A 13692-nucleotide genomic window follows, 5' to 3' on the forward strand; every position below is an offset into this window, starting at 1 on the left:
TGCGTCCTGTCACCAATCCTGTTTTCCCTCTACACCAACAACTGCAGATCCACAGCAGACTCGGTCAAGGTCGTCAAATTCGCGGACGACACCACCATCATTGGTCTTGTGACCAACAATGATGAGCAAGACTATCGTCAACAAGTCAACAGAGTCTGCCGTTGGTGCAAGGAAAACAGGCTGGTCCTCAACACAGCCAAAACCGTCGAGATGGTTATTGACTTCAGGAAGCAAGGCCCCCACCCCACCTCCAATCTTCATTGAAGGCACCGAGGTGGAAAGGGTATCTTGTGTCCGCCTCCTCGGTACCCAGATCTCCAGGGACCTGAGCTGGAAGACTCACACGAGCACCACACAGAGAAAGGCCCAACAGAGACTCTTCTTTCTTCGCCAACTGAGGAAGTTCGGGATGGCACAGGAGCTTATGTCAAACTTCTACTCTGCCACTATAGAATCCGTCATCTGCTCCTCTATCCTGGTGTGGTATGCTGGATCCTCAAACAGGGACAAATACAAGCTTCAGAGGGTCATCAGGTCAGCGGAGAGAATCATTGGGAAATCACTCCCTTCGCTTGACCTCCTCTACAACTCCAGACTGCGTTCCAGAGCACAAAGGATCGCAAATGACCGCTCACACCCAGGCAACTGTTACTTTAATGTGCTCCCATCCGGAAGAAGGCTACAGACCATTTCCACCAAAACAAGCAGACATATGAACTCCTTCTTCCCTGCTGCCGTTAAACTCTTGAACTCCATTCACTGGCTCCCTCGCTCAGGCCAGCTGCCAGATCATATGGTCCATTGATTGATATGAGCGTTTCCCTGCCACCCCTGTCATTATTAGTGCCTTTATTAGTGCCATACTTCTGTAAAGCTACACTCTGTTAGCGTACATCTTCCTACTGTTTTTGTTGTAAGTTGTCATGGTTGTTTTTAATGTCTTTGTTATTGCCTTTTCGAGCCGCTGAGTTCTCTGTTTTTTGTACCGAACCCAATTCCGGGCATGACCCAGTCATGCTTGGCGAAATAAACCTGATTCTGATTCTGATCAAGTCGTAGTGTCCCAGAAGCCCCAATACCAGTGCTAACGGTGAGGCAGAATCTTGTATATATGGAGGAGGAGTCTGGGCACCAGGTAATATCCAGGCTTTATTAACTTCCAAGTTAGAGGCACATCATAGACAAACAGTTACAGCAGTTACAGCCAAGGCCGCATGTGTATCCTCACTGCTGTAACAGTTTGTCTATGATGTGCCTCTAACTTGTAAGTTAATAAAGCCTGGAAAGAACCAAAGTACATTACACTGTATATTAATTGGATGGAAATATCCTACTATTCCCAAAACAATAAGGCGCAGGCTTTACTTGCTAAGTTTTATAAAAATAAGCAGGCAAAAGCAAAAATAGAAAAATGAGTACACCCCAGCACTAAAAAAATGACTCTTCCATTCAAAAGAAATAGCTAATCCCTTCAAAGATTTTTATGAAGGACTGTAAAATCTTAGACAAGATCTACATCCCCCTAGGGGCGTATCTAGGTAATATAGAGCCTATGGCAAACACTTAAATTGCGCTCCCCGTCCCCTCTAAAAACAGTATCCTTTTTCACGTACTTGTGTAATAGTTACCTGTGTTTTTTGACTCGGGATATTGCTGAAGTTACTTTTTGGGAAATATCCCTACTTATTTCCTCTCTGTCCTCTTCTTTAACACTAATCCAAGTGCGCTCTACATACATAAATTAAGTAGCCATGTTCCCCAGATAACAATTAATCTGATCTGAGTCTGAGGCATGGGGCATGGCGCCCCATAGTGATGTGGTGCCCATGGCACAAGCCATGCCGGCACCCCTCTAGATACGCCTCTGCATACCCCACAGATGTATGACCCTATGTCATGCCAAGGTTTAGCATAAAAATATCAAAACAGAAACACACTCTGGATTCTCAGCTGAGGGGATAACAAATGACCACCTTGGCTGTGTTTAGTGTAGTGTGCATGCATCTTAAAGAGAATCTGTAACGACAAAACGTCCCCTGGGGGGTACTCACCTCGGATGGGGGAAGCCTCAGGATCCTAATGAGGCTTCCCATGCCGTCTGCCGTCCCTCCGGGGTCTCGCTGTAGCCCTCCGTACAGCGGTGACGTAATATTTACCTTCCTGGCTCCTGCGCAGGCGCTCTGGCGGCTGTTGGCTCCGAAGGAGGCGGAAATACCCGATCGCCGTCGGGTCCGCTCTACTGCGCATCCGCAAGTCTCCGGCGCCTGTGCAGTAGAGCGGACCCGACTGAGATCGGGTATTTCCGCTTCCTTCGGAGCGAAAGCAGCCACAGCGCCCCCGCTGGAGCCTGCAAAGGTAAATATTGAATTGAACAGTCGGGCCTGTCGCCGGCTGTTCGGAGGGCTGCAGCAGGACCTCCGTGGGACAGAGGACAGCGTGGGAAGCCTCATTAGGATCCTGAGGCTTCCCCCACCCGAGGTGAGTACCCCCCAGGGGACGTTTTTGATGTTACAGAGTCTCTTTAAGTCAAAGACCCGGAACAAAAATATGCACATCCAAGTACTCTGACTAAAGTCTGACTACACTAGCCTCATTCTTGTTTCAAGTCTGTTGTTTCAAATACATCAGCATGACAGCCACATAAGTGGCTTTGTTTAAAAGTAAATAAATATGGTGGTCCCAATCTCTTTCTCTCACTACATGGTCACTTTAACTGGAATTGATTCAATTATTGAGCGAGTCATCATGATTAATGGAGTCATCGATCCAAAGTATAAAATCAAACTGCAATTTTGCCGTCTTTGCAGTTGTGTTAGTTTCATATTCATATCATGCTATGAACATATCTATAACAGTATAAAGTCTGTCAGGAAATTGCAATATGCAAAGTTGCAGATTACTTCTGACATTGTAGATTATTAGTGTTCTATTGATAGTGGTTTCAAAAACAAACAGTTTATATATACGGACATGGAAATAACAGGCTGTATCACATGCATGGATGCACACATGTATACACTCACACACCATCACACTTATTTTGCAATTACTTGTAACTGATCTTCTAAGGCAGCTGTAGCTCTGTCTCCACTTGCTTCATCCACCACTACCACCATGTGTGTAAGAGAATTTACTCTGACTTGCTCTTGTTCCAGGTCATCTTGCAAAATCTGTAGAAAATGAAACAAAACTCCTTAAAAAGAAATATAAGACAAAATATATCTGTAGCGGGTTTAAACCATGTCAATTTTGGATAGGAAACTTTAAAGGACCACTATCTCAAAAAATAAAATAAAATGTATTCATATAAAACCATAAATTACATTTTTCCTATGTTTCTGTCACTTACAGGAGGCCATAAAAAGCAGACTGATTTTGGACTAGTCCATCTCCTCATGGGGTATTCTTGGGGTTTCCTTTCTTCTTTTCAAAAGCACTCCCTTGGAAGGATCTACATTAAGATTCCAGCCTAACTACTTGTATGCACAATATTTTGGCAGTTGGTGTTCAGTAAGTTCTTTTGAAAATAAAGAAATATCTGAGAATCCCCTATGAGAAGATGGACCAGTCCAAAACCTATGGGATCTGTCAGATTTTCCCAACCCACTGTAAGTGAGGGTGACAAAGGGAAAAAGTAATGTATAGTGCATTTTACTTTGGGAAATATCTACACTTAATATGTAAGCATTTTAAATTGTTCGTTATAGTTATCCTTTACGATTAAAAAAAAATGTTCCAGTAAACCTTCCTTCAATTCAATTTGCGGTTGTGTTCCTGACATTTTCTTTGTATAGTTCTGATAGAAAGGTCAGCCTTGTACTCCTTATAGATTTACAGATCATATTAGGCTTGGTATACAAAAGTCAGTTTGAAAATTTTTGTGATAGTTTCCCAAGCGAAGATCGATTGATGGAAAGTTAAAAAATAACATATATGTGCATGGTGGCTTTTCTGCGAGTGTTTTGTACTGAACAAGTTCTCATGGGTTCTTGTATATTGATTAGTTAGTTGCACATGTACATGGTGCGATATGTTCAGGATAGATCAATATTTACCAACTGGTTCAATAATTCGACAACCATGGCAGCAATTATTTATCAATCATTTCTAACTGGTTGACAGCAGAATTCCTTTGTAAGCAAAAGACAATCTGATCATCTTAATCAGATTGCTTGTCGATTGAGAGTAAACATCACCTTATTGGTACTAACCACATTGTGCTTGATTCATCATGCTGCGCTGCTAAACCAGCACAGATTAATGAGAGGAGCGCGAGATCAGGGCATGCTATGCTGCGGTAGTGCAGTGTAGCATGCTCTGGTAACGTACGTGTGCTCCTTGCCATTATTATTATTATTTAGTATTTATATAACGCCAACATCTACCGCAGCACTGTACAGAAAATATCGTCTTGTCACTAACTGTCCCTCAGAGGAGCTCACTATCTAATTCCCTACCATCACCCTATCAAGCAACACCCTAAGGAAACAATCAAAATCCGTCCCCTCAATAAATTAACACTGGAGAGGATAACTGCCAACCTGGATTTTACAAATCTGCTCCATAGTCAAATGGACCCCAACACTATAGTAACCCAGTACAACAACATGATTTATGAAACACTTGACAGTTTTGCCCCATGGCGCACCAAATCAGCAACCAAAAAGCAGAAAGCTAATTGGTTTGACAAAACCATCATGGATCTAAAAAAGAAAGGGCGCAGACTAGAAAGACAGTGGTATAAATCGGGATCTGAGGCGCACAAATCAAGCCTAATTCAACACCTCAGACAATACCAACAAGCAATAACCAAGAAAAAATCAGACTTCATCTCACACAAAATATCTACAGCCAAAAACAGAGCTGCTCAACTCTTCCACACAGTGGAATCACTCCGCAATCCTTCCTGCCTAAAAGCCCCAACCACATTCTCCAGGGAAAGGTGTGAAGAATTCTCTGCCTTCTTCACAAACAAGGTGTCTGCCATCCGTGCCAGCATTACACCAACAACATCAATTGACCACTGGACTTTGCATATGCCTACTACCATACCACCATGGCACGTCTTTGACACTCTGAGTGAAGAAGATTTTGGAATTCACATTCAAAGTCTCTGTCCTACTACCCGCAACCTGGATCCTGGCCCAACTGGATCCTACTACCCGCAACCTGGATCCTGGCCCAACTGGATCCTTAATGCAATGCCCATAGCTGATCAGGCCAGCACTTCACAAAATAACTCAGTGCTCCTTGCAAAGTGGACTTTTCCCAGAAGAACTAAAGAGCGCAATCATAAAACCCCTCTTGAAGAAATCATCACTAGGTCCTGATTCTGTGAACAACTACAGACCTGTGGCAAACTTACCATTGTTATCAAAAGTTATTGAGAAAGCAGTCGCCAACCAGCTAGAAGCCAGGCTTACAGATAACAACATTTTTGATACTTTTCAGTCAGGACTCAGGAAAAGGCACAGCACTGAAACGGCATTAGTCCGAGTAATTAATGATCTATTTACTGCAAGGGACAAGGGAGATTGCTCAATTCTGATTCTTCTTGACTTGTCTGCAGCATTTGATACTGTGGATCATGAAATACTAATCCAGCGACTGAAGAATTACTGTGGCCTAAGAGGTGCTGTTCTTAGCTGGTTTAAGACCTTCCTATCTGGCAGGACACAGCAAGTATGTCTGGGCACACACTACTCTAATCCAGTGCCACTTGCCTATGGAGTTAAACAGGGTTCTGTGCTATCACCATTACTCTTTGCAGTCTACATGCTCCCACTGAGCAAAATAATCCAGAACTATGGCCTAGGATACCATTGCTATGCAGATGACACACAACTGTATCTGTCCTTCAAGCCTGGGAACCCAAGACCCATCAGCATACATAGATGCATGTCTAGTGGATTTACAAAATTGGATAAACACCAGCTGGTTGAGTCTGAAAACAGAGGTGTTGGTGGTAGGTGGTCTACACATGATGGATAAAGTTCAAAATGTGCACTACCTCAAACTAGCAATTGGGGGAGATACCGTACAGTATAAAGACTCTGTGCGAAACCTTGGGGTGATCCTGGATGGAAATCTAAAACTCAGACAGCAGGTATCAGCTGTCGACAAGTCTTCCTTCTTCCATCTAAGAAATATGGCGAGAATCAAACACCTTATCCCAGCTGAAGACCTACCTGCCCTGGTTCATGCATTTGTATCCTCCCGCCTAGACTACTGCAATGTCCTGTTCATCGGATCTACAGATAAGGTTCTGCATCCCTTACAACTAGTACAGAATGCTGCAGCCAGACTCCTAGCCAATGCCCCCCACAGCTCACACATCATCCCAGTACTGCAAACTCTTCACTGGTTGCCAGTAAAATGGAGAATCAATTTTAAGATCTGCCTGCTGACATTCAAGGATCTAAACCACATGGAACATAGCGGATCTATTGGAACTTTATACCCCGCATCCTTCGCTCTGCCAACAAGATGAATCTGGTTATTCCCAGGATACACTTAACATTTGGTGCTCGGGCCTTTTCCTATGCAGCCCCTACTCTATGGAACTCACTTCCACAATCAGTACGAGAGGCTCCTTCTCTGGACAGCTTTTAAAAAAGGCTAAAAACTCACCTCTTTTCCCGAGCCTTTGAGACTGCATAATGCAGGGTCACGGAGCTTTGAGTCCCCAGGGAGAAAAGCGCTATAAAAATATTATTGTTATTGTTATCTATGTATGTATTGTTTAGTGTATGTGTTACAGTCTAGGGCCAATTTTAGGAGGGAGCCAATTAACTTATCCGTATGTTTTTGGTATGTGGGAGGAAACTGTAGTGCCCGGAGGAAACCCACGCAGCCTGTAAGATTTATGCCAGCTCAGTACCTTTGTTGCATAAAGGTTTACAGTCAATCATAAATGGTGTGTTGTGTGCACAAATTATGTCAAACCTGACAAACACTGAACTAGAGTGAAAACCTTACCCACCCATTTTCCAGTGTATGCGTGTGTGTTAAAGTTCAGGCATCAAGTTCATAACTAATGGAAAATAGAGTAAGGAACATGTCTGCACATTGAGGATACACTGTAAGTTGGGATCTCTGGGTCTGTGCACTAGTTCCCGATAAAGTGAAGGTTACTTAATGTTCCAAAGTGAGCAGGGGAGCGAAATGAAAATTATATAGTTGCATCCATCTAAAAAAATACAAATATTACAAATCTAAATTTAACTTACTGAATCCATTTTTTAGCACAGCTTGTGATCGAAGCCTTCTATTTTCAATCACCTTGCCTAATTAGGGACTACTGCATATAGTCTACCCTGTCCCTGCTAGGAGTATATAAATCAAAGCCTAATGGAGGGGCCAGGGGAGTGATATCAGCACCCACATGAAGAGTTTGAAAACTCTGCTACATACTTCATTAGTCCTTTTAACAGTGGGAACCTTGGATTTATTTTATTTAGTTCCTGTGATTTGCTGGTAGCTATATAAGCCCACTGAGTATTAGATAAGTCATTGATGTCAGAATGTGACTATGTTATATTCAAATCCTTTGAATTTTATGTAAGCGGAATAACTAAACTGATTGAGTTTATATTTCTTGTTAAATGTGTTGCAGAATAATATATTTTAAGCTAGGAAGACCTAATTTTCCATCTTGTTTAGCTCATTATACATTTATGACTCAAGCTAGCTGGTTGAGTTTTCCAAATGAATCTACAGCTTAGCTTTTCTACTCTACAGAGGAACTCGCATTGACATTTGCAAACCATGTTAAGTGAGGTACCAAACAATTATGAAGGTCTGTTTTATTTAATGGTTTACGATAGAGCTTTGGGGGACCAGAAGTAATTTCTATGTTTAAAGTAAACCTGAAGTGAAATCTGGAAAAAAAAACATACTTACCTAGGTACAGGAAAACTTCTTGGTTCTCCAGTTGCTTCATGTGTCCTCCTCGCCCCTGCCACCACTGCCTGGGATCCTCTAGAAGATCAAAGCCATGCTCTTAATCATGCATGAGAATGGCCATAGGTGTGCCTGTGTGAGTGTGGCCACACCCGCGCAGTAGCCACTCATACATGAGCACCTCTGACTGGAGTGCAGCCACCATAACATATCTGACAAACTCTTGTCGGATATGTTCTGGGGGTTCATAAGGCAACATTAGGTGGCCTATCCAGAGGCTTCCTTCTACTTAAGCAAGTATGTGTTTTAATTTTCTTGCAGGTTTCGCCTCCAGTACACTTCAAAGATTTTGTTCTCCAGTTAAAGTCAAAGGATGCTTCTAGGGCCTTTTTTTAACAATCTCAAACTGAGTGATACCAGAAATGTCTTATTTACTGTAGTTTCAAAATTTTATATCCCATGCTAAGAAATAAAAAAAAGTTGTCATCTGCAGAAGCGGCCAGTATATGAATAGGCTTAAATTCAAGATTTCTCTTAATATCAGAGCATACCCCATGACTTGTAAGCCCCTAGATGCCTTCTGGATCCCCTGCCACAGCTCTGGAGCTCTGGAGCTCTCTGGTGTCCTGCCGGCCACTCATACAGCTCACCGTGAGTCGATGCTCCTTTGCATGTGCGGGCACGCGCGATTGTCCATGCTCACATCACTGGCCGCATACTGCATTTGTGCAGTTGTCTGCACAGGGAAAGTTAGTGCCTGATGATGTGGACGCCTGCACATGCCCGGTAGGGTCAACCCGCCAATGGGTCAGCGAGCTTTACCAGCGGCCAGAGGACACAAGGGAGCACCAGAGCTGTGGCGTGGGACCCAGAAGACTTCCAGGGGCAGGAAGAAGCCCCATGTAAGTAAAGATTGGTTTACATTGTCACCTCAGAAGTCCTTAAAGTATTGCAAATTATTTGAATGGCACAGTAAGGTTTTTAGTTTTCTATTTAGTTTCTAAATGTGTAGTATGGATTTACCTTTGTAAAAGGAAGTCTTTGACTTGAAATGTGGAAACGGATTTAGGCATATTGTTGTTTGGGTTATTTGAAAGTTTATTCCCTCTAACAAGGAAACAGAATGCAAGATATTCCCATTAATAAGTTTTTAAGATGATGAATGGTAACTGGAGTGTAATCTTCTGCAGGTAAAGATAAAAAAGGTGTCTGGGCAGCCTGGAGAGCACAGTGCACTGTACATCTCATTGCAGCACACTGAGGCACAGCCGGTGCCACCATAAGCCGTAACAGGAATATACGGCTATAGCGGTGCTCGCTCAGTGAGTAATTTGGGCTCCATCTTTTTTTTTTTTTTTTTACTATAAAAACACTTTAATTCGATTACCAGCAATAGCTAAAACCCAAATTACATTTTTTCCACACAATCCATGGCTGCCTGGAGGGGGACTAGTAATTAACACTGCCAGGACCTGAGCAGGAGTAGGGTAGGCCGTTTATCGTCTTTACCCTGCGCTCAAGTCTCCCGGCGGCCGTTTCATAGGTACGCCACTGAGAAGACTCCCGGGAGAACTTGAAATCATACATATTAACAATTTTAGGAACTTTTCTTTAATTCAGTACAAGAAAGAAAATGAGTTGCTCTTAAGCCTATAATAGTGTAGATAGTCCATTAGAGCAAAAGGGAGTTTTTAAGTGTTTTTCCACTTTACTGTATTTTTCTTCAATACAGAATTCAAAAATGTTTTTTGTTATTGCACTATTTAGTGTTCTTTTCATTCATGACAATTGTAATTAATCAGTCACAGCAGTAATTAAAAAGGAAGTGTTCAGTAAGATCTTAGGATAAATATTTTGTCTCATTAGCCTAATATATGTGTTAAAGTTTTATATAGCTTTATTATTCTTATGTAGATGTGAATTATACCACAAAATACAAAGAATTATACATCACAGGAGGCATGTATATAATGTGGCATTCTTTAAAAAAAAATACTGCTGAACCTCTATAAGGGGACTTGACACATTTATCTTTTCAACAGCTAATGCCTGGAGATACATACAAAACAATTGTTCCTTGTTTCTGCTGCCATGAGAAATAACTTATTCAAGGCAGTTATTAACAGCATTGCTGCATTTAATAATTTGGTAGTTATCTGCTGCTGTTAAACACAATCTCTCCATTTTCTAGTAAATGAAAGTAATTCAGCTAGGGAAGACTGTCTAATTATCTTTCCTGTCTAAATACAATCTCATTCCTCTCTCTCTCACAATGTATGTAAAAGGTATTAATTGGCAGATGTAATATAAAAATAAGAAATAAATGAAGAATGTCGTCCATTCTGAAAAGAAGACTATTGTAAGCAGTGCTAGCCTGCTGAACCTTTATTTTTATATTTACACTGGCTCTGTCTGTTTCCCTCATGTAATTCATCCTTCAGCGAGGAGCTGCAATTCTGTTCCTGTGTGGTGAGAGGGCATGTTTACATAATTCCTTGTACTTGTTATTAATCTGTTCATTTTGTAAACTAGTAACCCACACCTACATTAATTATCTTAATAGTATTTTGTGGTGAAGCATATAACTCACATTTTCTTTGTCTGCTTGAGGAGCCTTAGTTTAATAGTTTGCAAAGTCCTTTTGATTTCAGCTTTGTAATTACAATCAGGCTCATATGTCTCTGAAAATCAGCTACTGTATAAAAAAATTGAAGCTTTGTTTCTGACTTTGCAAGTCCCATGGCGAAAACGTTAAAAAAGTGTTATGCAGTTGGAATGGTTTATACTACCCACTTGGCTGAACTGAGAAGGAAATATTTTTCTTCCTTACATACATCCTGTGAGTCCTATGGGAGAAAAGCGCTATAGAAATCTTATTGGTATTGTATTGTTTGTTACATCTACTTTATTCAATTAAGATACATGATTGCTATAGATTAAGTGGTGGTATTTTTCGACACCATATTGAGCCAGATTCAAAGAATGCTCTTTTAGATATGAAAATTCCAAGCCTGAATAATCATAGCAACAAACTACTTTTGAGACTTCTGTCTGCAGCACGAATACATAGAGCTTGATTCACAAAGCCGTGCTAACTGTTAGCACGCTGGTAAAAAGCCCATTATCACACCTAAACTCAGTTTAGGCGTGATAAAATAAAGTCGCGCGCAAAGTTTTGTGCATAAAGTTTTACAAAAACTTTGCACGCGAGTTTTTCCCTTAAATCGGTGCTAACCTACTTAGTGCAATGCTTATCATGCCCAAAAGTCTTTAGGCGTGCTAACTAGGTTAGCACCGCTTTGTGAATCAAGCCCATAGTGCATCTATGTGGCTCAAACCTGACCTTATATGGGATGTTTTAAATGTTAAATGTTAAATGTTTTGTTGAATATTGAGTAATACCCAGAGACCTTATGGTGACCCAGAACCACTAGGTAAGTATAAAGGACTAAATAAGACCAAAAAGCCATCCATTTAATAATAGCAATGGTAAATGTAAGTTTGCCTTCCTAAAACAGAAAGTAATTCAGCTTTAGCGTTAAGTGAGAAGCTGTGGTTGCCCATGATGAATCATTCTTTAATAAGCAAATTGTCTCTTTATATGCCTGAAAGCGAGGTTACACATCCAAAACTGCTGGTGCACAGACTGTGAGTCTATAGTTATTATAGTTTACATGGAGCCACATCAATCCAATATGCATACAGCTGTTTTGGACTCTGTGCCTCCCATACTTATTTTGTCCTCAATAGGGTATGGATTCATCAGAGGCCACTGATGAGTATACGGTGAAATACCTTAGCTGCTCAGTGGATAGGTCATTTTTTCCTACTGACACTATAAAATAATGAGATTGAAAGGTGGCCCTCGGACAACAGACATTGGTTCTTGTGTTATGCATATATTAGGCAAAAGAAAAAATTCGCCCTTAACACATGCATGTCAATACACAGTGGGCTTGTAACTTAAGTTATAAACTTGGTATAGAAAAATGCACAAAAAAGTTAGCTCAAGCCTCACTTGCCAGAAAAAAAAGATATAAAGTTTATTGTGGACAACTTCAAAGACATTCTCAAAAACACACAATTAAAAACACTAAAAACACTTGGAGAACCTTCAAAAATTGTAGAGGGATCCACCGCCACTCACACATGCACCACATGCAAACACATTGCTGCCATGAGGAAAACACAAAAGAAACCGAGAGCCCAATATAGTGTAGTATTTCAATCAATAGCAGTATTATATAAGAAACACAATGGGTATACTCACAAACATGGGTTGCCGCAAAGGCAACCACTGGAAAGTCAGGTGAGGAGAATTATGACCTGACCCCACTCAAGTATTAAGAAGTAGACAGGAAGAAAATGGGGATACACCCCTCAACCAAGGGTGGACTCGATAAATTGCAGTTAAGTAAAGCAGAGGCACCAACAAGAATAAAATTGTTAAAATCTGTCTAAAAGGGGAAAGTTGGTGGACTCACCTCCCTCGTGGAGAGAAGAACCGGACAATGAGACATTACTATAAATCACAGTAACATTTATTTTTAGAGTTTCTAAATAAATGTTACTGTGATTTATAGTAACGTCTCATTGTCCGGTTCTTCTCTCCACGAGGGAGGTGAGTCCACCAACTTCCCCCTTTTAAATGGATTTTAATGATTTTATTCTTGTTGGTGCCTCTGTTTTACTTATCTGCAACATTTCTGCCATACACACTCCATGCACATAGAGCATGTCCTAAATAACAGTGCACAAAAGATAATTGGATACTTTAGCTGGCTATATATTGGCCAATATGCCCAAAAAAGAAAGACTGTACGCCGAAACATGTACTGCCGAGTGCTGCCTAAGATGCCCCCGTGAGCAATCCTGTTGTGTGGATATATGCTGTCCACAGGATGGATGCAACGTTCAGGGCTCTGCGGTCCCAGATGAACCGAGAGAGGTAAAACAGTATTGGACTCTGCTAGAGCTACGCTATGGCAATGGGAGAGCTGTAAGTTACTAGCTAGACATAGCCCTCCATGCTGCATTTGTATGGCTCCATCTTGCTTACTAATATGCTGGCTTGCTGTGTTGGACTAATGTATTCTAATCTCTAGGAGATGTACATATTCCAACCTATGGTTGTTGATTATTCCTCTTTATAGCAGGCCTGTGGTGGACTAATTTTTATCATTTTTGCTGAGCAGCTGTCAGCCTCAATTGATACCCATTTTTTGCCTATTGGCCAATATATAGCAAGCTAGAGTATCCAATTATCTGTTGTACACTGTTATTCAGGACATGCTCTATGTGCATAGAGTGTGCATGGCAGCAATGTGCTTGTACGTCGTGCGTGCATGAGTGGGGGCGGATACCTCTACAATTTGTGAAGGTTCTCCAAGTGTTTTTAGTGTTTTTAATTGTGTGTTTTTGATAATGTCTTTGCAGTTGTCCACAATAAACTATAAAATATCGAAACAGATTTTTGAACCCAGTGTTGAAAGTCTAGCTACATGCACCTCCACCCTTTCCTCAATTATTCTAGTACATTATAACCTTTTTAACCACAACATTGTACACAAAATGCCAAGTCAAAATGTACACATTATAAGTACATATCTGTATCCTAATGTCATTACACTCAGCTTCATGGTGCTTTCTACTACTTGGATTAGGCCCTGTTGTTCTGGCTTTTTTGGGGGGAAGAGCAATACAGTGCTAAATTTTATGGTGCACATTAACCGAGATTGACCAAGAATCTAATTTAACCTTCTTTATCTGTCTTTGGGCTAGTTGTTATAT

The 13692-nt window shown here is 41.1% G+C and overlaps 1 protein-coding gene across 13 annotated transcripts in view; it reads right to left on the minus strand.

Annotated features, from left to right (window-relative positions):
* DMD (dystrophin) overlaps positions 1–13692 on the minus strand; it is a 3066377-nt gene that overhangs the window by 2061264 nt on the left and 991421 nt on the right. For all 13 annotated transcript variants that reach the window (XM_068268325.1, XM_068268327.1, XM_068268324.1 and 10 more), the window contains one exon: positions 3051–3170. In XM_068268325.1, the coding sequence (XP_068124426.1) occupies positions 3051–3170 (120 nt within the window). The remainder of the gene's footprint in view (positions 1–3050; positions 3171–13692) is intronic.

This window comes from Hyperolius riggenbachi, chromosome 2 (genome assembly GCF_040937935.1).
Source record: "Hyperolius riggenbachi isolate aHypRig1 chromosome 2, aHypRig1.pri, whole genome shotgun sequence".
Taxonomy (NCBI): Eukaryota; Metazoa; Chordata; class Amphibia; order Anura; family Hyperoliidae; genus Hyperolius; species Hyperolius riggenbachi.